Source organism: Lampris incognitus, chromosome 16, assembly GCF_029633865.1.
Source record: "Lampris incognitus isolate fLamInc1 chromosome 16, fLamInc1.hap2, whole genome shotgun sequence".
Taxonomy (NCBI): Eukaryota; Metazoa; Chordata; class Actinopteri; order Lampriformes; family Lampridae; genus Lampris; species Lampris incognitus.
Window position 1 is genome coordinate 14522086 of NC_079226.1, and position 26232 is coordinate 14548317.

At 46.9% G+C, this 26232-nt stretch overlaps 1 protein-coding gene across 1 annotated transcript in view; it reads left to right on the forward strand.

Annotated features, from left to right (window-relative positions):
• trappc12 (trafficking protein particle complex subunit 12) overlaps window positions 1-26191 on the forward strand; it is a 39201-nt gene extending 13010 nt beyond the window's left edge. Inside the window, exons 3-11 of the mRNA XM_056295770.1 lie at window positions 17382-17495; window positions 17976-18114; window positions 22063-22175; window positions 22531-22603; window positions 23931-24004; window positions 24770-24868; window positions 25102-25205; window positions 25678-25765; window positions 25949-26191. Coding sequence (XP_056151745.1) covers window positions 17382-17495; window positions 17976-18114; window positions 22063-22175; window positions 22531-22603; window positions 23931-24004; window positions 24770-24868; window positions 25102-25205; window positions 25678-25765; window positions 25949-26191 — 1047 coding nt within the window. The remainder of the gene's footprint in view (window positions 1-17381; window positions 17496-17975; window positions 18115-22062; window positions 22176-22530; window positions 22604-23930; window positions 24005-24769; window positions 24869-25101; window positions 25206-25677; window positions 25766-25948) is intronic.
• The last annotated feature ends 41 nt before the right edge of the window (window positions 26192-26232 follow it).

Consider the following 26232-nt stretch of genomic DNA (forward strand, 5'->3'; position numbering starts at 1 on the left):
TGCCTGGAGAAATTCCAAGAGTAATTAATTTTCACTGAAAAAATCTTGTAGGCCTTTATTAGATTCTCACTGAAAACAAATAGCATTTTAGTTAGCAAAAGCACAATTAATACTAAAAATATCTTACAATACAGTTCAAAATAGTTCAGGTTATGAACTCGGGTACACCAGCACAGGCAAACAGAAAAAAAGGATCTTTATGTTTTAACACTCAAAATGAGGGAAATAATGGTTCTAACTATATACTATCCCATCAAAAAGACATGCATGATAGGGTTAACACTCCTGTCCGTGCCCCTGACTAAGGCAATGGAAAAAAGAACTGGAGTTGGTCCCCGGACGCTGCAGCTGCCCACTGCCCCTGTGCAATAAGATGGGTTAAATGCAGAGAACAAATTCGTTGTAAGAATACAATGATAAAATAAAGTGGCTCAAAAGAAGAAAAAATAAAGATGGTGCAATTGAAACTTAGCTGCATCTGGTACAACTTCACCTGAATCTGGCTGACAAGCAGGCCGATCTTATGATTCGGCTGTGGATGTGTCTTGACCTATAAATTTGATCACGTATGAAAAACCATTGAATTGAAACATATCGTCCATAAAATTTTAGGTAACAGGCCCAATTGTAAGAAAAGAACATCACCACAATCTTAATCAAAAAGTAAATAGGCTACTCACTTTCAGATGAATTGATTATGTTGATGGTTCCCCTTCAATGGCAGCAGCAACATCTTTGCTGCTCCCCAAAAACTTCTTGAGAGCATCTGTTCTATTTGATTGCAACATAGTAATAAATTAAGTTCTAAAGTGCAAATGTTCAGAACAACAAAGCAACATCTTTATGTGACACCTATTTCTTTGCTGAATGGAATGAAGCAACTAAGGGTTCTACCCGGATTTAATGGATATCACAGAAAGTTGAATCAGATCATCTGGGGCCTCATGTATCAATCGTTACTATGGGCAAATTTGTTCTTACACACCCATGGAATTTTTTTAGCCCTCAAGATTGTCTGACAGCCAGTAGTAGCAAAGCATGATGATTATTTGTAATTCCTTTCTCCTAACATCTATTGTCTACCTCTTGCAATGAGCAATCACCCAGGTCTGCAAAGACATCAGTGTTAGCCAATCGGTATTGAAATTCAGCGGTTACCCAGGGTCTACACTCGTCTCTGAGACAACCTTCAGGGCTAAAAATTCCATGGGCATGTAAGAGCAAATTTGCCCATAGTAACAATTGATACATGAGGCCCCGGGACACAACATTTATCAAGAGAAATGTTTCATCACTCATCAAAGTGACCTCTTCAGTCTCAACTGACTGCAGGTATCCCCACCCTTATAAACGGCACAGTGGCATAACAACCAAAAACAACGATCAGTTTCATATGCAAATTACTGTGACCATTAACTAGAATTACAATGGCAAGGTGTACTAGTCACAGAGGATTGGGGAATAGTTGCAATCACAGCATTGTAATATGGTGACAGATGTACTCTTAGCCCCCCCCCCCCCGATCTGGGATGGTCTTTCCCTCTTCACATAGAGAGCCTCTTTGACTCCCCATTCAAACCAGCGTTGCTCCCTTTCAAGGATGTGCACATCCTCATCCTTGAAAGAGTGGCCACTGGCCTGTAGATGGGTGTATACTGCGGAGTCTTGGCCTGGCACATTAGCTCTTCTGTCTTGGGCCATCCTCTTCACCATTTGTTTTCCCCGATGTACAATTCAAAGCAATCCTTCCGGCACTTAACAGCCCACGCTGTATTGCTCTGTTTGTGCTGGGGGACCCGATCCTCGGGGTGGACCAAGTTCTGGTGCAGCGTGTTTTGGGGTTTGAAAGTAACGTGAGACGCGATGTTTGGAAAATGCGCATCTCAGCTGTTCTGACACTCCCGCCACATGCGATCACTAGTTTACGCTTAGATAGCTGTTGTCCTTCTCCTCTCTTCGGTCGGCTGGTGCACTGTTTGGGCGTTCCTAGCTTTGATAAATGCCCAGTTAGGATAGCCACACTTAACCAGGGCCTGTTTAATGTGGGATTTCTCCCCTTCCCCGGCCGCTGTGTCGGTGGGGATGCTGTCAGTTCGGTGGCTGGATGTGGCGGGAGTGTCAGAACAGTTGAGACGCGTATTTTCCAAACACAAGCATATCCTTGATAGGGAGGACCGCTGGTTTGAACGGGGAGTCTAAGAGGCCATCTAGGTGAAGATGGAATGACCATCCCTGAACCGGGGGGGGGGGGGGCTAGAGTACGTCTGTCATCATCTTACAATGCTCCTCTGTGAATAGTACACATTGCCGTTGTAACTCTAGTTAATGGTCACGGCCATTTGCATATGAAACTGATCGTTTTCGTTCGTTATGCCACTTTGCTGTTTATAAGGGCAAGGATACCTGCAGTCAGTTGAGACTGAAGAGGTCAGTTGGATGAGTGATAAAACATTTCTCCCAATAAACATTGTGCCCGGATGATCTGATTCAACTTTCTTTGATTTCCTTAGCTGGATTATTGAGCATGCATAAAGACTATTTAATGGATGTTGTGTTGCAGTTAAGCCCACTGAGGCAAATTTGTAATTTGTGATATAGGGCTATACAAATAAAATTGATTTGATTTGATTTGATACCTAATTCATGTAATTTTGAGGTTTTGAAATGTCGTCTAAACTTTGAATTTTAATCTCCTCTTATGAAATGAGTATATTTACTTAACGTTTTCATTTTCAACGATTAAATCTCATTTACCTCCAGTCTTCCTCGTGGTTCTTTGAGAACACTTTCCTCATCATTTGCATTGGCAAAACGAAATTTACACTGCTCCCCATAATGTGTAGCTGTGATGTAGCATCTCAAATTAGCCTACATTCCAAAAATTATACTGGGTGAGCGTGGACATTGATGCTGCATCTACATTAATAATACAGCATTAATGATAGCGCTACTGCATAGCTTGGCAGCTTAGCTGCTATGTACTGCTATCTCTGTGTAGCTCTAGCTTGGCTAGTTAGCTAGCTTGGCGCACTACATTTCAAATCGCTAAAACCAGAGACAGACAGATGCTTTTAAAAATGTCCATTAAAAACATACGGCTATACTTTTGTCTCCTTTCTTCCTCATCGTTCCTCTTCTTTCTAAACTGTGCCCCCGGTGGCTTTGACCTTTTCATTAGTACAAACTGACCGGCAGAAAATCTCAACAGATGCAGTAAACTGTCAACTGTTGTACTCTCCCACTGTCCACACCTGGCCCCTCCCCCACTGTCCACACCTGGCCCCTCCCCCACCGTCTCGCTCATCATCTCACTCATATAACAAATAAGTCTTAATGTATGGCAGCGTATTGCTGCCACACCAAAAAAGAAGATCAGCATCACGTTATAATGTGATACGTTTCATGCTGAATTTGGTTTAGGATGTCATTCCAAACAACAGTGCAGATAGGAACCCAGCTCCTCTGCCAGCGACTGAGCCTTGACTAATAACCGAATCGGTGGCTTTCTCCCTCACTTCAAGCAGTGCATACCTGATTTTTGGAGCTTGGTACCGTACAGCCTTGACACGTTCCACCCGACTCTCCCATCTGGTGTGAACCATGAATTCACTGTTATCTTCACATGTTTTTTTTTAATATATATATATATATATATATATATATATATATATATACACTACCGTTCAAAAGTTTGGGATCACATTGAAATGTCCATATTTTTGAAGGAAAAGCACTGTACTGTTCAATGAAGATAACTTTAAACTAGTCTTAACTTTAAAGAAATACACTCTATACATTGCTAATGTGGTAAATGACTATTCTAGCTGCAAATGTCTGGTTTTTGGTGCAATATCTACATAGGTGTATAGAGGCCCATTTCAAGCAACTATCACTCCAGTGTTCTAATGGTACAATGTGTTTGCTCATTGGCTCAGAAGGCTAATTGATGATTAGAAAACCCTTGTGCAATCATGTTCACACATCTGAAAACAGTTTAGCTCGTTACAGAAGCTACAAAACTGACCTTCCTTTGAGCAGATTGAGTTTCTGGAGCATCACATTTGTGGGGTCAATTAAACGCTCAAAACGGCCAGAAAAAGAGAACTTTCATCTGAAACTCGACAGTCTATTCTTGTTCTTAGAAATGAAGGCTATTCCATGCGAGAAATTGCTAAGAAATTGAAGATTTCCTACACCGGTGTGTACTACTCCCTTCAGAGGACAGCACAAACAGGCTCTAACCAGAGTAGAAAAAGAAGTGGGAGGCCGCGTTGCACAACTGAGCAAGAAGATAAGTACATTAGAGTCTCTAGTTTGAGAAACAGACGCCTCACAGGTCCCCAACTGGCATCTTCATTAAATAGTACCCGCAAAACACCAGTGTCAACATCTACAGTGAAGAGGCGGCTGCGGGATTCTGGGCTTCAGGGCAGAGTGGCAAAGAAAAAGCCATATCTGAGACTGACCAATAAAAGAAAAAGATTAAGATGGGCAAAAGAACACAGACATTGGACAGAGGAAGACTGGAAAAAAGTGTTGTGGACGGATGAATCCAAGTTTGAGGTGTTTGGATCACAAAGAAGAACGTTTGTGAGATGCAGAACAAATGAAAAGATGCTGGAAGAATGCCTGACGCCATCTGTTAAGCATGGTGGAGGTAATGTGATGGTCTGGGGTTGCTTTGGTGCTGGTAAGGTGGGAGATTTGTACAGGGTAAAAGGGATTCTGAATAAGGAAGGCTATCATTCCATTTTGCAACGCCATGCCATACCCAGTGGACAGCGCTTGATTGGAGCCAATTTCATCCTACAACAGGACAATGACCCTAAACACACCTCCAAATTGTGCAAGAACTATTTAGAGCAGAAGCAGGCAGCTGGTATTCTATCGGTAATGGAGTGGCCAGCGCAGTCACCAGATCTGAACCCCATTGAGCTGTTGTGGGAGCAGCTTGACCGTATGGTACGCAAGAAGTGCCCATCCAACCAATCCAACTTGTGGGAGCTGCTTCTGGAAGCGTGGGGTGCAATTTCTCCAGATTACCTCAACAAATTAACAGCTAGAATGCCAAAGGTCTGCAATGCTGTAATTGCTGCAAATGGAGGATTCTTTGACGAAAGCAAAGTTTGATGTAAAAAAAATCTTATTTCAAATACAAATCATTATTTCTAACCTTGTCAATGTCTTGACTCTATTTTCTATTCATTTCACAACATATGGTGGTGAATAAGTGTGACTTTTCATGGAAAACACAAAATTGTTTGGGTGATCCCAAACTTTTGAACGGTAGTGTATATATATATACTATATTAATCCCCATTGGGAAATTATGCTCTGCAATTAACCCATCCTAGCTGTGTAGCTGGTAGCAGTGGGCAGCCACAGTGCAGCACCCGGGGACCAACTCCTGTTCGTCTTGCCATGCCTTGGTCAGGGGCACAGACGGGAGTATTAACCCTAACATGCATGTGTATTTGATGACGGGGGAAACCGGAGCACCCGGAGAAAACCCACCGCAGACACGGGGAGAACATGCAAACTCCACACAGAGGTCTACCTCGGATGACCCCCAAGGTTGGACAGCCACAGAGTTCGAACCCAGGACCTTCTTGCTGTGAGGCGACAGCGCTAACCACTGGGCCACCGTGCCACCCAAATAGTGCTCTTCAAAATAGACCAGCATGTAGTGGAGGCTGAGAAGAGTGAAAAGGTTCTGAAGATATCCAAAATACGTGATAAAATACATTAAGCGTTATAAATACGTTATAACTTGAAACATATCACATTATAACGTGATATGTTTCACATTATAACGTGATACTGATCTTTTTTTTTCTGGTGTGGCAGCAATACGCTACTGTACTTAAATGTGTGGGTTATTCATTTTATTTGTATAATCAGTAAAAATACATATATGTAATTTTTTTAAGGGTTGGGCAAGCAGTGCCCTAGGCGTCTGCCTAGGTTGTCTATGCCTAGAAACACCCCTGACTTCACACATGTATTAATAAAATACATATGAGGTCTATGAAATGATGGCCTGGCGGCCTGTCCAGAGTGTCTCCCCACCTGCCACCCAATGGCTGCTGGGATAGGTTCCAGCATCCCCGCAACCCTGACAGCAGGATAAGTGGTTTGGATAATGGATGGATGGAGATCTATGAAATACTCACACTCAATCAAAATGTAGTTCTGATCAATTGACAGTTGTTTTGCGCTTACCTTAATTTGACATTCAGCTATGAAAGTTTGACTCGTGAACGGACTTGTTTATGGATAGCATTGTGACTGGTGAGCATGAGGGATTAAATCTGAAAATGGCTTAACAGGCTATGTCGGGCACTAATTGAAAAACATTCATTGGGCATAACGTAGCGCTCATGTCTGAGGCATGTCTGAGGTGTTATTTGCCGAAACGTATCGGAAGACATTTTCTTTGGAGGTTTCGGAGGATGGGGATGGGGTGCTGCTTGTTAGGTGACATGCCCCTGGCCTGTCCTTTCCCCCTCCCGTGTTTTTCTAACCCCCCCCCCCCCCGCGCGCGACCTCTCTATGTGTCTCCTCCTGTCTTGTCTCTGCAGTGGTGCGGTCAGCATGGGGCTGGTCTCTGGCACAGCACCACCCTGGGCTTGCCTCATCTGTCTCCCTGATTACCCACCGCTTTTGCTCTTTTTTTTCCCTCCCTCTGACGCTCTCTCCATCTTTCTTCCCCTCCCTCTGCACAATCCACTGGCACCCATAACCTCTCTCTCTCTCCTCCCACAGTGTGATGTCGTCTGGGCCTGGGGCCAAGTCTGTAGCTTTCCTACGTGTGTGTGTTGGCGGGGGGGGGGGGGGGGTGAGCGTATGTGTGTGTGTGTAATGCATCTGTGAGGTTGATAACGATGTACCCTCCCTCCACCACCTCCCTTCACCTTGGCAGGGTCAGACACACCCCCATAATCATGGCAGTGACCCGACCGCTGCATTGTGCTTTGATATCATTGCGGTAGCCTTTACGTGTGATTACCGTAACCTTTTTACACAGCTGTCGTTTCTGCCTCCCATTATGATAGCGAGCTCTGGATGATGCACAGTCAGCTTCTTTTTTTTTTTTTGAGCCTCTCTGTCTAAGCCATTTTCACCTTGCGCTGTTTGTATTGGCAGTTGGTGTAAGTTTATTGTAAATAAGTAAGTAAGTAACTATTTATATAGCATCTTCCGAAAGCAGAGATGTCACAAAATGCTTCATCAAGGAAATAAAGCATAAACATACATATATACAGACATGAAACTCAATAAAAACAGAAATAAATAGAAAAATATTATACAAAGGCAAGTCTAAACAAGTGGGTTTTCAGCTGCATTTTAAAGGTGTAGTTTTACGCCCAGATCGAGGAACAACCAGCAAACCCCGATCAGAAGACCTTGGAGACCTGCAGGTGACGCAGGACTGCAATAGATCTCTTAATGTAGGTAGGAGCCTGGCCATGCAGAGCTCTGCAGGTGATCACAAGAACTTTGAATTGGATTCTGAATTTGATGGGGAGCCAGTGAAGAGCGGTCAGAGGTGGTGTCACATGAGACCTTTTGGATGACCTGGTCACGCGTTTACCAACAGCGTTTTGGACCACTTGTAAACAATCCAGAGGTGTTTCGCTAAGGCAGGTGAAAAGGGAGTTACAGTAGTCAAGCTGAGACGATGGAAAAGCGTGATTTAACATTTCCATCTCCGCTTGAGACACAACGGGCCTGAGCTGTTCAGTGTTTCTGATACACAGCAAGTCAGACACTTGACATGTTGGTTCAGAGCCTGATCTGTAGTGACACCTAGGTTTCTTATGAAGGATTTAACCGATGAGGCAAGAGAACCAAGACCCAAATAACAGACGCGGTTGAAATAATAGACATTCTGGTAAAGGCAAGCCCATTGGTGTTAATACCAGTGGTTTCCATCCAAATTTTGGGCAATTGTTTAAAATGTTGACTCAAAAAAAAAAAAAACTGAATCAGTATGTGTTCCCATCAACTGGTGTATAAAGTGAATGAGCTGTCCTTCTGTTTGCAGAAGCAGAAAAGATAATTCCGAGGCGTCCGGGTGGTGTGGCGTTCTATTCCGTTGCCTATCAACACGAGGATCGCTGGTTCGAGTCCCCGTGTTACCTCCGGCTTGATCAGGCGTCCCTACAAACATAATTGGCCATGTCTGTGGGTGGGAAGCCGGATGTGGGTATGTGTCCTGGTCGCTGCACTAGTGCCTCCTCTTGTCAGTCGAGGCACCTGTTCGGGGGGAGGAGGGGGAACTGGGGGGAATAGCGTGATCCTCCCACGCGCTACATCCCCCTGGTGAAACTCCTCACTGTCAGGTGAAAAGAAGCGGCTGGCGACTCCACATGTATCGGCGGAGGCATGTGGTAGTCTGCAGCCCTCCCCGGGATTGGCAGAGGGGGTGGAGAAGTGACCGGGATGGCTCGGAAGAGTGGGGTAATTGGCTAAGTACAATTGGGGAGAAAAGGGGGGGAGAATCCAAAAAAAGAAAAGATAATTCAATTTTTTTTTTTTTACAACCTGGGGCTTATTTTCATAGCTTTTGCTATCATGCATATTGGTTATTTTACTCGCTGGCTTCATGTTGGAGATCTTGGACATGGCACCTCCACTGGATGAAGATTTACAACAGTGTTGTATGATGCCGCGAAATAAGAGCTTCAGACAGCTTTCACCAAAACCAATTTAACCCACTAAATCATGTATTTGGAAGTGAAAATGAAAGGGAAATTTAGAAGTTATCACTCGAAATGTCCAATATCATCAGAGGTGGATCAAATTGCTGCGCTACTTCCTGGTTCAACTTGCACTCATGGTTCAACTGTAGCACTCATCGATAAACTGGCCAGCGCAATTGAAAAGTCATACTGAGATAATGGGAAATCATATATACAGTCTAATTGTGGCACTAGGATTTATGCATTGAAATGACAGGTCTAAGACCTGTCTATACTCTAAGACATCATTGTAAAGCTTTGTCTAGCAGTGGTCTTGTGTCCCCAATGAAGCTGAGTAAAATGATATCTTAACTAATATGAACAATGGCAAAGGCTCAGGTTGGCCAATCACCTGGCCAATCACCACGCTCTCCGAGCCGTCCCAATCACTGCTCCACCCTCTCTGCCGATCCGAGGAGGGCTGCAGACTACAACATGCCTCCTCTGATACATGTGGAGCCGCCAGCCGCTTCTTTTCACCTGACAGTGAGGCGTTTCGCCAGGGGGATGTAGCGCGTGGGATGATCACGCTATTCTTCACCCTCGCCCCAGAACAGGTGCCCTGACCAACCAGAGGAGGCACTAGTGCAGCGACCAGGACACATACCCACATCCGGCTTCCCACCTGCAGACACAGCCAATTGTGTCTGTAGGGACGCCCGACCAAGCAGGAGGCAACACGGGGATTCGGACGGCGATCCCCATGTTGGTAGGCAACGGAGTAGACTGCCACGCTACCCAGACGGCCCCAGAATTACTCTTTAAACATCAAAATTTCCTGGGACCATATGAGATAAACAAGGAGTGTTCTCTGCCTTCTTCTTGATGGGTGAGGAGGACTGACTGCTAGTGAAGAACTTCTTGGGGGGAAAAAACTGTGTTCAGCAGCACTCTTAGAGCTGCAGGGAAATGGAAAATACTGTTATTGTTGACAACCGCTGCATCAAAAGCTGTTCAGTAGCCAACTAGTCAGTCAGTCAACGATATAACCCAGAGGAGCATCTCTCAGAACTTGGAAGTGGAGTGGGAGCATCCGAGGGAGTGTTATGCAGAGTTCTCATGCAAGCCATCAGCTAGTGTGGTAACTTTGAATATTATATCCTACTGTATTTTTTTAATTTATTTTTTTAACCCAGCATATCTTAATGCCCGGTAGTCTTCTTAGAATAGTCCAGCAACTGCCCACGGGACCCAAAATGGCCACCACGTGAACTTCCTCTCTGTACTGCGGCCAGTAAGGCCATCTATCTTTGTAAGCGACATCCTCTGGCTGGCTGTCTTGGCTGAAGTGTCTATATAGGTGCAGAAGTGGACATAACATATAGAGGCGTCAGCAGTCAGCTGCTTTTCCCCAGACCACTGTGTTCCTTTTTGCATGAAGCTTAATGTTTTTATTCCCCCGTTCCCCTCTCTGTAATCCAAAACGCTTCAGCGCGGCAGCTCCGTGTGTTAACCGAAACTGTGATGAGGAAGCCTTTTTAAGTCTGATTTGCCTGGAGGCTCTGGGTCTCGCGAGAAAAGCAGCAGTGGGCGTTCGTTTGTTCGCAGCGCTTTGTTATGCTGGTCTGTTTTTGTTTTTTTTTCGACTTGCCCAAAGGAAAGCTGCACCGAACTTAGGATCTTCAAGACAATTAAGAAGTCTCACCCCTTTTAAACTTGGGACGAGACTAATTATGTGTGTGTGCGCCCATACCCACGTCGACTTGTGTGTGTGTGTGAATACTCATTTGCATATGTGTTTATGTGGCCTGTGTCAGCTTATGTTTGCAGGAACGAGCTTAGCACTCCAGTCACTGCAGTACATTTGAAGTTTAGGTTGTTGGTGGTGATCAACTTTATCTCTGTACTCGTGTGAATGGGCTCAAGGCATGTTCACCTCAGATTCAGAACCTTGACGTCTGGCTTTAGCTGACCTGTTGGCCATTAACAGTTTGGCCATTTTCTCAAAGTTTAGGTCAACGGTCTTTCTGACGCTCTCTGCAGCTCTCTCGCCATGCACATTGTCTCACAAAAAAAGTTATTTTTCTGCTGCTGCAGTCAGGATATTGCAAGTAATTCAGTGTTATTGCATATTGTGTCGGGGCGATACACAATTTTCTTATCTAAGTTACAGATAAGAATCCTTTAGGGAAATTTGCTCACAAAATGAGGTCTGTAATATTTGAGGGCGTATTATTTGACAATTGTCTTACTTTTGATATTGTACTTTACATTACTCAACAGTTAAATGTCATGAACCTCAGTTGGATTCCTGCTGTAAATATATATTTTTTCCAAATGTAAGCAAATATTGTGATATATATATATATATCGACGTCGTTAAAAATCCCCTATGATTATTTTGATTGTAATGGTAAATGGGGAGGGGGGGCACAGTCGCGCAGTGATTTTTTATATACATATATAGCGGGGTTTTTTTGGAAACCGCCAGTGGTGTTGATAAAAGTACTCAACAAATGAGGAGCGGAATATCAATATAGATGTAGGAAAAAAACTTTTAATACATAGCAGTACAAGTTTGTGAGTGACGCATGAAACAAGCTTGTACTGCTACGTATTAAAAGTTTTTTTTCCTACATCTATATCGAGATATTTATTTATGTATTTATGGGCGGCACGATGGCGCAGTGGTTAGCGAAGTGGCCTCACAGCAAGAAGGTCCTGGGTTCGAACCCTTGGGTTGTTCAACCTTGGGGGGGTCATCCCAGGTCGTCCTCTGTGTGGAGTTTGCATGTTCTCCCCGTGTCTGCGTGGGTTTCCTCCGGGTGCTTCAGTTTCCTCCCACAGTCCAAAGACATGTAGGTCAGGGGAATCTGCAAAATTGTCCCTAGGTGTGAATGTGTCGGCCCTGTGATGGACTGGCGGCCCGTTCAGGGTGTCTCCCCGCCCGCCCGCCGCCCAGTGACTGCTGGGATCGGCTCCAGCATCCCGCAACCCTAATTAGGATAAGCGGCTTGGATAATGGATGGTAAATGGACTGCATTTATATTGCGGTCTTCTAGCTGCAACAGCCATGCAAATCGCTTTACAATTAATGCCTCACATCCCCCCCCCACCACCACCACACACACTCCCAGTCGTGTTTCACTATCCTTGTGTGGACCCCTCAATTACCACATTCATTTCCTAGCCCTTAACCCTAACCTTAACCACGCAAACTACATGCCTAACCCTTACCCTAACCTTAACCTAACCCTAATTCTAACTGTAACACTAAAACCAAGTCCTAACCCTAAAATAGACCCCTTTCCTTGTGAGGACCTCTGAAATGTCCACACAAGGTAGGTGCTGTCAGGTTTTGCTATCCTTGTGTGGACCAAATGTCCACACAAGGATAGCTAAACATGTACACACACGCACACACAGCCATGCAAGGTAACAACCAGCTCATCGGGAGCAGTTAGGGGTTAGATATCTTGTGACGTTTTTGCCAGGAGAAGCCGAGGACCGAACCGGCAACCCTCCATTTACCAGATGACCTGCTCTTCTTCTGCTCCACTGCCGGCCCCCATAATATATTCCATGTTGCCAAACACCAATATGTTGATTGAGTCCTCACTGTAGGAGCCATCTTCCTATGGTCTCATCACTCATTGGGGTCAAAACTGGTTTATATAATAGTGCCCACCTCCTCCTTCCCTCCCTGTTTATATTGTGTGTTTACACAACACTCTCTACAACGTGATGAAATCCAGTGGGCTGGTAGACTGCCCGGCGACATCCTTTAAAGAAAAAAAAATCCATTCATCACCATATAGCTAGAGAATTAACAATCCCAGTGGAAAATTTGTTGGCCTTGCCTCCACGCTCAATTCCTCATTTAATATTGCTGGCAATAAATCACCATGGTAATGCGTCTTCATTTGATTTGGTGGTGGTGGTGGGGAGGGGGGGGATCTGATTATTCCTTATTGCAGAGTCATTTGAGCCAAGCTAAATTATTAATCACCTTCCCATCTATCAGTCAATTGTTTTCCTCCTATTTTTTTCCTCCCGCCGTCTCCTCGGTGTTAATTGAAATGATTCACACCTGGGTTGCGAGCGTGTGGTTGGAATCCAGAAGGAACGCGGTCGTCTATCTCGCCGTTTCTCATTAAAGATGCTATCCAAAGTTGTGGTACGCTCCGAGAAGGTTTCTGAAGAGTTGAAGATGAAATACTAGCAGGAAGCAAAAATAAAAAAATAAAAAAATATCTCGGTCTAGTCGTATCTTGAAAGTACACCTCTTTTTAACTACAAAGTTGTCAGATGTTACAGCTGTAAAAGCAAACTGCACTCGCAGACTCCGAGGACTTGAGAATCTGATTTTTTTTTTAGTTAGAAATATAATTAACACAATTGATTACTTTAAGTATGTTAGTCAGATTACTTAGTTGGGTAAATTCTTAATGCAGTCACATCGGCTCTCTAAATAAAACTGGTGAAATTAGACACTAGGTCAAGCAAGCTATAGAAGTGGAGGCCTTTATGCTAGGGAATATGTGAGATGCCCTTGTTAGCATGCTTATTTTCACCATTACTCCAGATCCATCCATCCATCCATCCATCCATCCATCCATCCATCCATCCATCCATCCATCCATCCATCCATTATCCAAGCAGCTTGTCCTACTTAGGGTCACGAAATGCTGGAGCCTATCCCAGCAGTCATTGGGCGGCAGGTGGGGAGACACCCTGGACAGACCGCCAGTCCATCACAGGGCCGACACTTTCACACCTAGGGACAATTTAGTACAGCTGATTCGCCTGACCTACATGTCTTTGGACTGTGGGAGAAAACGGAGCACCCGGAGGAACCCCACGCAGACACGGGGAGAACATGCAAACTCCACACAGAGGACGACCAGGGACGACCTCCAAGGTTGGACTGCCCCAGGGTTCATTGATTGATTGATTGATTGATTGATTGATTGATTGACTGACTGACTGACCTTCTTGCTTTGAGGCAACCACGCTAACCACAACGCCACCATGCCTTAGTACAGGTCATTTCTCCTAATTGCTAGAGATGTTTGATTCCCACACAGTGTAGCCAGAAGTTTTCTGAGAGAGTTCAGAGGTCATGTACAGCACCCTGTTACATCAGGGGAGCAAACAGATGCCATTCACCATCTTTTTTTTTTTGTTTTGTTGTATTTTTCCCCCTTTTTCTCCCCAATTTTATCCAGCCAATTACCCCACTCTTCCGAGCCGTCCCAGTAGCTGCTCCTCCCCCTCTGCCGATCCGGGGAGGTGCTGCAGACTACCAAATGCCTTCTCCGATACATGTGGAGTCGCCAGCTGCTTCTTTTCACCCGACAGTGAGGAGTTTCACCAGGGGGACGTAGTGCATGGGAGGATCACGCTATTCCCCCCCAGTTCCCCCTACCCCCCGAACAGGCGCCCCGACCGACCAGAGGAGGTGCTAGTGCAGCGACCAGGACCCATCCACATCCAGCCTCCAGACATGGCCTATTGTGTCTGCAGGGCGCCCGACCAAGCCGGAGGTAGCATGGCGACCCGAACCGGGATCCCTGTGTTGGTAGGCAACAGAATAGACCTCTACGCTACCCGGACACCCCTCCATTCGCCATCTTGATCAAAAACAACTTCGGAGGGTGGGGGAGACTGAACCTCTCATCCTTCACTCAGAAGTCTACCTCTCTAACCACCAGTGCCACCTCCCCTGTATTATGGGCGTTATGGTTGGTTTTTACTGGTGTGGCTGAGGTTTCAGGCTACCGCAAGACATCGTCAAGCTGTAAAGCCGTGCAGTGGTAGTGCTGCATAGTTACATAAGGTCAGAGCAGAAATTCAGTTGTACAGCAGCTCTGGTTCTTTCAGTTTGGCTCCTTGTAACACCTCACTGCTCCCCCGCTGGCCTTTAGTTCTCCTTCTCTCGTCTCCTCTTTGCTCCAAACTGACTCTCTTCTCCAACCAACGATATTGGCGTAGAGACTGGTTTTTTTTTATCCACTATGCCCAACTCTGCCTGCTCTCACCCTCTTTTGCCATGTTCAGGCCAGGTTTCTATCACGTCCTGCTCACCCACTGTTGAAAAACCCTTATCCATCTGTGCCCCTGTGTGTTGGACTGTTTATTTGTGTGTGTGTGTGTGTGTGTGTGTGTGTGTGTGTGTGTGTTTGTGTGTTGGTTGGTGTTTGTTTGTTTATATAAAGGTGTGTGTGTGTGTGTGTGTGTTTGTGTGTGTTGGTTGGTGTTCGTTTGTTTGTATAAAGGTGTGTGTGTGTGTGTGTGTGTTTGTGCGCGCGCACCTGTGTGCGCACCTGTGTGCATGCGGGATTGCGTGTGCATGTATGTGCATATGTGTGTGCAGGAGGAATGCGGCTAATGTATACCACTGCAGGCTCACCACGCTCTCATTCCCCCTGCCCTCCCCACATTGCATCACACACACGCACACACTTACACACACCTCCTAATAGGCAAGGTAGTGGAATACTGTAGCACACTGTAAGGTGTGTGTGTGTGTGTGTGTGTGTGTGTGTGTGTGTGTGTGTGTGTGTGTGTGTGTGTGCGTGTGAGTGGCTGCAGCTGCTTTTGGCCATCCAGGCTGCCTCCTCGTTTTCAGCTTCATTTCCCCCTCTAATGAAGATTCAGAGGCACAAGACAGGAGAGAAGGAGAGGAGAGGAAAGGAGTGGGGAGGAGGAGAGCAGAGGAGGAGGGTTGGGGGGGCTGTCCAAGGAGGTTAAATGAGGAAGGGAAGGAGGGGGGGGCGGGGGGCATGAGAGAGAGAGAGAGAAGAAAGTCAGAAGTGGGGTGGGAGGGACTGGGGTCATCAACATAGATGGATGGGTGGGGGGGGGGGAGAACCCCAAGGAGTGCAGACAGAGGAGAAGGGGGGGGGTGCAAGGTTAGGTCTGGGTGAGAGTGGGTAGTGAAGGAGCAGAGTGGAGAGATATGTAAGGAATAAGGGGGATGAGAGAGAGTGTGTTGATGAGGACCATGACAGGTAGGCAAAGACGAATAAAATGAATCTGTGACTCTCTCGCTCTCTCTCTCTCTCTCTCTCGCCTAATTAGCTTTCTGGCTATGATGAATGGTGTAGCACTTAGAACCCAATCGGCAGGCTGACCTTGTCATGTGGGTTGATGGGGTGGTGTGACTCCAAACCCTCTCACCCCCCTCCCACCTCTGTCCCTCTCGTACCTTTTGTACCACCTCCTGTGGAAGCAGATGCTGCTAATATCTAGGTGTGTGTGTGTATGTATGTGTGTGCCCACTTGTCCTTCCACGTGCATGTGTGTGCGCTTTGTCCTCCAGCTTCGGCGTCAGGCAGTTAAACACGGAGGCGCGCAGTCACACATGCAGACACGCCTGCCTCTTGTGACGGCCCATGTAACAGCCTTCGCTGCACAACCCCAGACAGCACGTGATCTTTCTGTAGCGTGGTGATCACTACAGAGAGGGCGAAGAATCCCTTTATTCTGTGTCTGAGCTGTCTGTCCATTCTCCTTGCACGGTCCGCAGCAGTGGCGTGAGAGTCTGGAGTCCTGCAGAGAATTGTTTAGAATCAGGCAGATTAGCAGCTCGGTAGCCAAAGCTTCATCAGTAATGCTTGCTTTATGTCCAAGGCTCAGCGTTTTCGGGTTTTACCGATTTTCACCGAAAAATACCCAGATTTTTTTAAAAGAAGCAGATTGGTTTAAACTGATTTTCACCCGGATTTCATGTTTCCACGGATCCAAAAGTTGTTCCTGTTCGTGTGAGGTTATATAACAGTGCCCTCTTGTGGCAAAATTCGGCATGCTGGATGGCTTTGAAAAATAAAAACCGAAAGCGCTGAGCCTTGTTTATGTCTTATTGGTATGTGTCGCTCCATAGGCTGTTGAAAAAATCTCCGCCGAGAGAAATCGTGATCGTGCCAACAATTTTTATTTTTAATTTCTAAATTTATTTCTAGTTTTTCCCCTTATCCACCCGATTAACCCCATGGCGTATGACTGGAACTCTTGTCAAATAACTCTCCTGGCTCACGTTTCCACAGGAAGGAGATAGTCGTAACACCAGCTTCCTTCAAACTCGTGTCGGCTGCTCTCGCAATTTTACACGCTGAAGCCTCGCATGGGTTACATCACCTTCAGGCCGCGAAGGAGACGTAGGGAGAATGCTTTCGGTTGCAGGCGCCCGGATGGGCCAGATGGGTCGCTGGAGAATGATGAGTCCCCGAGCACTACACCGATCTACACCCACTATCTCTCGGATAAGGGTGGCCTAATGAATGCCTTACCCCGTGGACGCTCTGGCCGTGACCGGTTATGGCGAGTTTGATCATGCCAACAATTAGAAGTATTTGAATCTGTACCCAAATTCTTCTGTTCGAGGTCCACTTTCGAAGTTGACATCTGTGCCGTTTCTGTGCTCGTGTTGAAGATAGGTCATTAAATATTGTGTATACAGTATTATGTCATGTACCGTTTATTCAAGCTTTATATATAATATAATATAACATTATGTATCACGGGGTGTCCGTCTCACGACTGCTGGTATCATGGTCATTCTTCCCACATTTTACTGGCCCTCCTGACGCTGTCTGCTGTAGCACTTGTCAATGCACAAATGTCATGAAATAATGATGTACATGCCCGCCATGCATATATCATCACTTGTGTCTCCTCCCCTTCTCGCTCCTCCAGAGCAGTAAGAACTGGCGAGCAGCAGTGGACCTGACAGGCCGGTTGCTGACAGCCCACGGCCAAGGATATGGCAAGAGCGGCCTGCCCACCTCCCATACCACTGATTCCCTGCAGGTAGGCCACCGCCACCCCCGCCCCCCACTCACACATTATGTCGCTGTCTTTGTACGTGATGTGACATACAGTCCAGTGTCTTGCGTGAGCGTGGTTAGGGAATACGGAGTCAGGCCCGACATGCCTCTGTGTGTGAGAGATAGGGGAGAGAGCTGAAGCCAAGAGCTGCCTGCATACATTAGAGATGAAGAGGTAGCAGGGTGGTGCACACACACAAACACACACACAGATACACCCACGCGCTTTCTGTGGATGGCAGGCATGGGCAGTAGCACCCAGGGAGAGCAACAGCTGTGACCAGAGGAGTTTGGGAGATATGCGTGTTGTCTTCTTTCTGTCATCCCCCCCCCCCCCGCCCCCGTCTCCCACTGTGCGAGAACTGTTATTAATTTTTTTTGCACATCACTACAGTGTTCATCATACTTGTTATAAACAAGTCGTGTGTGTGTGTGTGTGTGTGTGTGTGTGTGTGTCTTCAAGCTGTGGTTCGTGCGGCTGGCCCTGCTGACCAAGCTGACATTATTCCCGAGCGCCGAGGCGGAGATGGAACCCTTTGGCAACCTCGACCAACCAGATCTCTACTATGAATACTACCCCATTGCTTACCCTGGCAGGAGAGGTACACGCATACATAGCAAAGACTCACTCCCACACACACACACACACACACACACACACATACTATATACACAGTACAAATCATAAACTGTAAGATTATCCATTTTCCTACTCTTGGAGGTACACGAAATTTACACTATCTAGCTACACAACAAGAATAATATACTTTGACTCCAGTCAATCTGAGGTGCAGATATATACAAGGCTCTGGTTTGATTTCCTATAGTAATTTTCCTTTCAACAATATAGATCCGGCAGTCATTCCATGTTTATAGATGCACTACGTTTGATTTATCCAGCACATTTATAGAGGGAAGGAAAGCCGAAGCCTTTAATATGTTTGCTACAGAGTTGTGCAGTGACAACACTTAAAAAAAAAATCACAATAAACACAGAATTGCAATGTCTTCTTGCCACGTTTTCACCTAGATGCAGTTAGAACATGAAACAGGAAGCAACCTAAAAAGATGATGTTGTCCGGGCGTCCGGGTGGTGTATCGGTCTATTTTGTTGCCTGACCAACATGGGGATCGGCGGTTCAAATCCCCGTGTTACCTCCGGCTTGGTCGAACATCTCTACAGACACAATCGGCCGTGTCTGTGGATGGGAAGCCGGATGTGGGTATGTGTCCTTATCGCTGCACTAGCGCCTCCTCTGGTCAGTCGGGGCACCTGTTCAGGGGGGAGGGGGAACTGGGGGGAACAGCGTGATCCTCCCACATGCTACGCCCCCTGGCGAAACTCCTCACTGTCAGGTGAAAAGCAGCGGCTGGCAACTCCACATGTATCGGAGGAGGCATGTGGTAGTCTGCCGCCCTCCCCGGATCGGCAGAGGGGGCAGAGCAGCGACCAGGACGGCTCAGAAGAATGGGGTAATTGGCCTGGTACAGTTGGGGATTAGCTGATTTCAAATCAAGTTGCTATACTTGCTGATTACAGGTTGGTGCTGTAGACCCGTAATCTCATACTGGCGTCCTTCATCTGTGTCAAAACCAAAATGCATATTAACGGCGGAGAAGAGCGGACATATTATTTTATGTTAATAAATATATTTCTAGTTTTTCCCCTTATCCCACCCGATTAACCCAATGGCATATGGCTGGAACTCTTGTCGAATAACTCCCCTGGCTCACGTTTCCACAGGAAGGGGATAGCCATAACACCAGCTTCCTTCAAACTCGTGTCGGCTGCTCTCGCTATTTTACACGCTGAAGCCTCGCATGGATTGCATCACCTTCAGGCCACGAAGGAGACGTAGGGAGAATGCTCTCAGTTGCTTGGCTGCAGGCGCCCGGATGGACCAGAGGGGTCGCTGGAGAACGACGAGCCCCCGAACACTACACCGGTCTACACCCACTATCCTTCGGGTAAGGGTGGCCTAATGAATCCCTTTCCCCGTGGACGCTTTGGCCGTGACCGGTTATGGCGAGTCTGGGATACGATCCTCCCAGCCACATGATGAGCGGATGGCAAGAACGGCGGTTTATTCTGCTCGGCCATCAGAGCGGCCCAAGAAGAGCTGACATAATAACGACAATTCAACGTTATTAATGTGTACAGTGCAGCCGCTGTAGCGCCTTTGTCCAGGTGTTGTGAATATGTTGTTCGCCAAAAGGTTTTTACATTTTCCCCTTTACACATGAGCCTGCCACTTCATACAGCTGTCCTATTAAATATTCAGAGCAAAGTTTGCGCTACATCAGAGCTCGGTATCGGATGATGTCGTTGGGAGGCCCAAAAACTCCACTTGTCTGCAGCGCTAGTTCTTTGGATTTGTTTTTCCTCTCTTTACGCTGCATGAATTGCTCTCTAATGTATTCCCATTACTTTGGATCTGCTTCGCCCCTCAGGCTGCCTCAGTGAAGGCAGCAGTTGAGATACATCTGCACACACACACAGATGCATGCATGCAAGAACACATCCACCCTCAGAGCTCCACTGCATAGACTCCTAAAGGGAGCACTGATTGAATTTCCACTGCTCAATATTAAATGCTTTGTGTCCTCCGAAGGTGTTTGCAGACAAACTGGCACGAGTTTCCCAACCTGGCATCTGAAATCTACCCATTCCCCGGCCTGACGCACCCATCGACTATCTATTATCCATAATCGCACTCTTCGAGCGCCTCAAGAGGGGGCTGACTGCTCGTCGCCTTCCAGAGTATTAGGATCGACCGAGCGCTCGAAAACCAGTCAATGTTTGTCAGTTATTAATTTGTTTGCCGAGTGAAAAGTTGAGCGTTAAAAGGCAACTTTTACACCGGCCCGTCTCGCGTGTCCTTTATTAAGCTCGTGTTGCTTTGCTCGGTGTCGACGCATTTCATGTGCAAATCGATAACTGGAACCCAGAGCAGAGACATCTGCGTCTCGCAGGTTAAAGAAGATCAGAATGTGGTCAAACACTGGGCGTATTCTTTGATACCATCATGGCTCCTATGAAATGGGACCTTGCTCTCCCCCCCCCCCTTTCTTCTCTGGCTAGATGAAAGAGGAATAAACCTCTGCACTTGAGCCTGAGAGTCGGCTAGTTTGATGTCACCCAGGCAGACAGAGAAAGAGAGACATGAATACATTTGCAAAGAAAGAACGAAAGACAGAAAGACATGCCCATAGGAGAGAATAAAGAATCGGACGGAAACGCCCGAAGGTAAAGGGACGGATGGACCACTAAAAGTGAGTTTTTCTCATGGAAAGGTGGTAGGACAGTGAAACAGGCAGAAAGAGGGGGACAAAAATCATGATAGTCAAGTCATCCTTCCATTATCCAAACCACTTATCCTGCTCAGGGTTGCGGGGAAGCTGGAGCCTCTCCCAGCAGTCAATGCGCGGCAGGCGGGGAGACACCCTGGACAGGCTGCCAGGCCATCACAGGGCCGCCACACACACATTCACACCAAGGGACAATTTAGTACGGCCCATTCACCTGACCTACATGTCTTTGGACTGTGGGAGGAAACCGGAGCACCCGCAGGAAACCCACGCAGACACGGGGAGAACATGCAAACGCCACACAAAGGACGACACGGGACGACCCACCAAAGTTGGACTACCCCGGGGCTCGAACCCAGGACCTTCTTGCTGTGAGGCGACCGCGCTAACCACTGCGCCACCGTGCCGCCCCAAGTCAAGTCAATGTTATCTGTACAGCCCACTATCACAAATTACAAATTTGCCTCAGGGGGCTTTACAGCAACACAACAGCCTGTCCTTAGATCCTCGCATCGGATAAGGAACAACTCCCTAAAATAAAAAATAAAAAACAACCTTTTAACAGGGAGGAAGACGTAGGAGGAAACCTCGGGGAGAGCAACAGAAGAGGGATCGGTAGACAGACAGGCAAGAGAAACACCCATCAGCTGCCGTGGTGCGTTGAGCAGAGTTGGAGATCTGGCGACGGAGACCCTGATCAAGGCTCAGGGACTCACCTGGAAATCGGCTTTTCCCTCAGGGACGCATGTGTGGGTGTAATTGTGGGTGGTAAAGAGAGAGAGCGAGTCGGAGAAACAGAATCGTCGCGTGTACGCGAGAGAGAGATGGAGAGGTACTGACTGTAGGAGAGAGAGAGAGTGTGTGAATGTGTTTGTAATGTAGAAAGAGGGAGCGAGAGGGATGAAGCAGAGAAATGATGGAGCTGTGCAGAGCAGGGAGAGATGAGAGGGTTTAATAAGCAGCCATACGTAGCTCAATGCCATCTGTAGGTTCTTGCCCCCGGGGCAGTGTGCAGTCTGCGTGTGGGTGGATGGGTTTTTATAGTATTCTCATCTTTTTCTGTCTCTCTCCCTCTCAACCCTCCCTCCCACCCCACTCCCCACGGCCTCCATTTCTCCTTTTTTATTTTTTACTTTCTCTCATGGTCCTCTTCTTTCTTGGACCCCCCCCCCTTTCCTCATTCTTTCTCTCTTTCCCTCTATCCCTCCCTCCCTCCCTCCCACCCTCTCACCCTGTGCCAGGCTCCATGGTGCCATTCTCCATGCGGCTGCTGCACGCTGAGCTACCCCAGTACCTGTCCAAGCCCCAGGAGGCTCTGGACCGCCTGCACAACCTCAAGACCGTCTGCCATGCTGTCAGTACCCCCACACACACATATACACACACACACACACACACACACACACACACACACACAGACTAGTAGACTGTAGACACATGGTACACACACGAACAGTAGATGATCACAGAAAAGTACATGCCTGCTGGCACACGAGCCATACGACTCCACATGCCCTCCTGCACACACAGTCATAAAGGGATGTGATTATTGGATTGTTATGTACTGATATTCAAACAAGTATAGTTTTCACACTTACACACGCACACACACACACACACACACACACACACACACACACACACACAAACAAGAACCATTAAATGCTGACACTGAAAAGTCTTAACCCTCTGAATTTTTCCCTTAACAGATTTTAGCTAACTTGGAGCAGGGCTTGGCTGAGGATGGCAGTATGATCACGCTAACACAGGAGAACAGAGAAGGTACTACACATACACACACACACACACACACACGCCAACACATACACACAAATACACGTACACACTTGGCTAGAGACCCTGGCCCCAGTCCCAGACTGCATCACACTGTGGGAGGAGAGTCAGGTCATGTGCCCCCAGTGGATAACACACACACACACACACACACACACACACACACACACACACACACACACGTGTTCACACACTGAAGCAGTGAAGCAGAGGCACACCTGGTGCTGGTCTGCAGTATACCTTGTCCAGACACACACACTGCAAAGGCACAAACACACCAATGCGGCGTTCTGAAAGTGTTCAGCACCTCGCTGCCTCGGTACTTGTGCTGAATTCTGAAACAGTCCCCCCAGTCCTTCGCATAAAGCACATCAATAAAGATCAGCCCTATCCAATCCACTCAGATCAGCACAAGGGAAATAGGCACGGCCTTCCATCTGAAGTTCACCTGCTTTAATAAGACACCAGAAAGCCCCAGTCTTCTCCCTCTGCTCTGCTCTGCTCTTCTTCTAGGTTCAGAGCAGGTGCCAGGCTTTCTTTCACAGCATGCATCATTCATGAACACTAATCTGAAAGGAGTACAGATGGTATAGACGACACTCCTCGCAGTATATTTTGGATGAGGAGCAAGGAACTAATTGTTGAAGCTGAGTTAGGTGTAGTAAAACCCTGCTGTAATTGGTTTATCTGTTAGGGTGACATGTATGTGCCACTTGACTTTTTGCGTGCGTGTGCGTGTTACCATATGTGTGCGTGTTACCTACCATGTGTGTGCTTGTGGTCGAGGGTGTGCCGAGTTTGCCAGATTCTAAGCTCCTCTAAAAGCCAGCTAATAGCTGTTGCCGCGCTCTCTCTCTCTCGCTCTCTCTCCCTCACCCTCTCTCTCTTGCTCTCTCTCTCTCTCTGCACCCACACAGACAGTCAAGTCAATAAGAGAGCCTTGCTTTCACATATCAGATCCCTACTGAGTGATTAGCTCTTCCCATCTCACAAGCATTCACACACACACACACACACACACACACACACACACACACACACACACACACACACACACACACACACACACACACACACACACGTGCAGGGATGAATGCTAATAGGCATGTTTCTGTGTGTATATTTGGATATGTGTGTGTCTGCGGGGTTGAGGGATAAGAGGAGGGAGGGATGGATAGTAGAAAAGGTGAAGTTTTGTCTAAACCCTCAAAAGAAGTTGTCTGAATATTAAAAGCACCCTTCTCAATCCCCGTGTTGTTGTTTACTATTGTTTTAAAAAGACGTGTCCGCCTTTTTCTTCTTCTCTGCATTTCAGCCTCTCTCACACTGTGGCGGTCTCGTCTCAGCCGGGTCATGTACTCCATGGCTAACTGTCTACTGCTTATGAAGGTATTTGTGTGTTTGTGTGTGTGTGTGCACGGATGCAAGCGTCTGTCCATTTACCTGTGTGCCTACGTCTCTGTGTGTGTTGTGTGTGTATGTGTGTGTGATTCTGATGCTAGGCTTGTGGAGGATTCGCAGAGAAATCCCCACAGACTGGCCTCTAATTGGATTCTCGGTCAGTGAGAGAGAGAAGAGGAGGAGGAGGAGAGTGGCCAGGGCGTGGATTTGGGCTAAACTGAAAGCAGAGCCACAGTGCCATCTACTGGCGACAGTATAGACTTACACAAGCGTGTGGACGCAATTTGTGCTCGCTCATAGACACATCTACAAATAGTCTTGAGTGCACGTTCGAGCTCATGCACAGTGTCTACTGACACATTCCCTCAGCTACAAAAACATTACAGTGCCCTGAACCCCCCCCCCCCATCAGTGACCCCTCTCCCATGCCCCACTCAGCAGTCCAGTCATCATATGAGCAATGTGTAGCAAGGCAGTTTGGAGGTTGGACTAGGGACACATCACCCTACTAACGCTGCTGAGATTCATTGTGCCCCTCTCGAAATCTCAACACTAACTTACCTCCCTCCCTCGCCCCCTGCTTCTCCCTCTTTTTGCCTCTGCCCATTTATGTTTTACACTCCAACCCACACATTTTTCGTCTCTCGTCTTTTACCTTTACTTTATAATGTCCACTTTAATCTGTTTTGCATTTTATCCTTTCCTGTTTCTCACCTAATCCTTGTTTTCTTTAATCTCTCTCTCTTTCTCTAGGACTACATCTTAGCCGTAGAGACCTATCACTCCATCACCCAATATGAGCCCCAGCAGAGCGTGCAGCTGCTCAGCGGTATAGGACGCATCTTTCTGCAGGTACACACACACACACACACACACACATATACAACCCCCTCCTCTCTATACTCACAAATATTGGGTTCTTTGCATTGTATATAGCCTTCTTTCATGAGCAAGCATTCACACATCTACACTCACATGTATCTCCTGCTCTGCTGGAAACTACAAGCCTCACAAACAGTTAACTTAAAGCTATAGTACCCGTTTGTGTTTGTTTGCATGCACACGTTTGTCTCTCCTCTGCCCAGATTGGAGACATTAAAACAGCAGAGCGGTACTTCCAAGACGTGGAGAAAATCTGCCAGGCGAAGGGGAACCAGCCCAGTCACACTGCACACGTGTGGATGAACAGGTACGTGTGCGTCGCCCTCCTCACACCTCCTTTGCATTAGCCCATGTGCTTGGCGGGTTTATTTTTCGTTCCACCTGATGGCCGATTCCTCCGGGGTCCTTTCGCTGGTTCACGCCTCGTCCTTCCTAGCGTGTGACTTATCACAGGAGTTCACACCTCCGTGTATCTCACACAGTGGGATCAAGTGTCAAGCCAGCTCAGGTGACAAAACCCGTGTCACCAGCGCTGAGTGTGTTGATGCTCACTTCAGATAGGGAGCACGTTTCACAGGATGCTTATTTTACTCATGTTATACCTCTCCTTATTTTTTCATTTATTTTATTTCAGGTTTTTTTTTTTAAATCACTCTGTGCTCCATATTTGGATGAATATTATTAAAATGTTAGTATTGTTGTCATTGTTAATGAATTGTAATTATCCAATATAGATGTCCCCCTGTATGTGCATTTATGTGTGTGCATGTGTTTTCCAGAGCATTTGTCTACCTCAGTCAAAACAACTACGCAGAAGCACATGGGTCCTTCTCTGAAGTGTTGAAAATTGATCCGAAAAACCCAGTGGTAAGTGCCTTAGTGTCCTCTTTAGTAGCCATGAACTCAGCCAGTTGACTGTAGGTTTATGCAGTGGACAGGCTGTGGTATGTTTAGTAAAACATCACTGAAACCTTGCAAACAAGTATATGTATTACTTTCCTCCTCGTCCTCGTCCTCTTCCATCTGGTTCCCTCTCCTCCCTCTTCCCAGGCAAACAACAACGCAGCCGTGTGCCTGCTCTACCTGGGCCGGCTGAAGGAGTCCCTGGGCCAGCTGGAGGGCCTAGTACAGCAGGACCCCGCACTCTACCTCCATGAGAGCGTCCTCTTCAACCTAACCACTATGTATGAGCTGGAGTCATCTCGCAGTACCCAGAAGAAACAGGCCCTGCTGGAGGCTGTTGCCTGCCGAGAGGGGGACAGCTTCAACACTCAGTGTCTCAAACTCGTCTAGAAGGCAAGAAAAGGCATCGGGAGATGGCACACAGGGCTGAA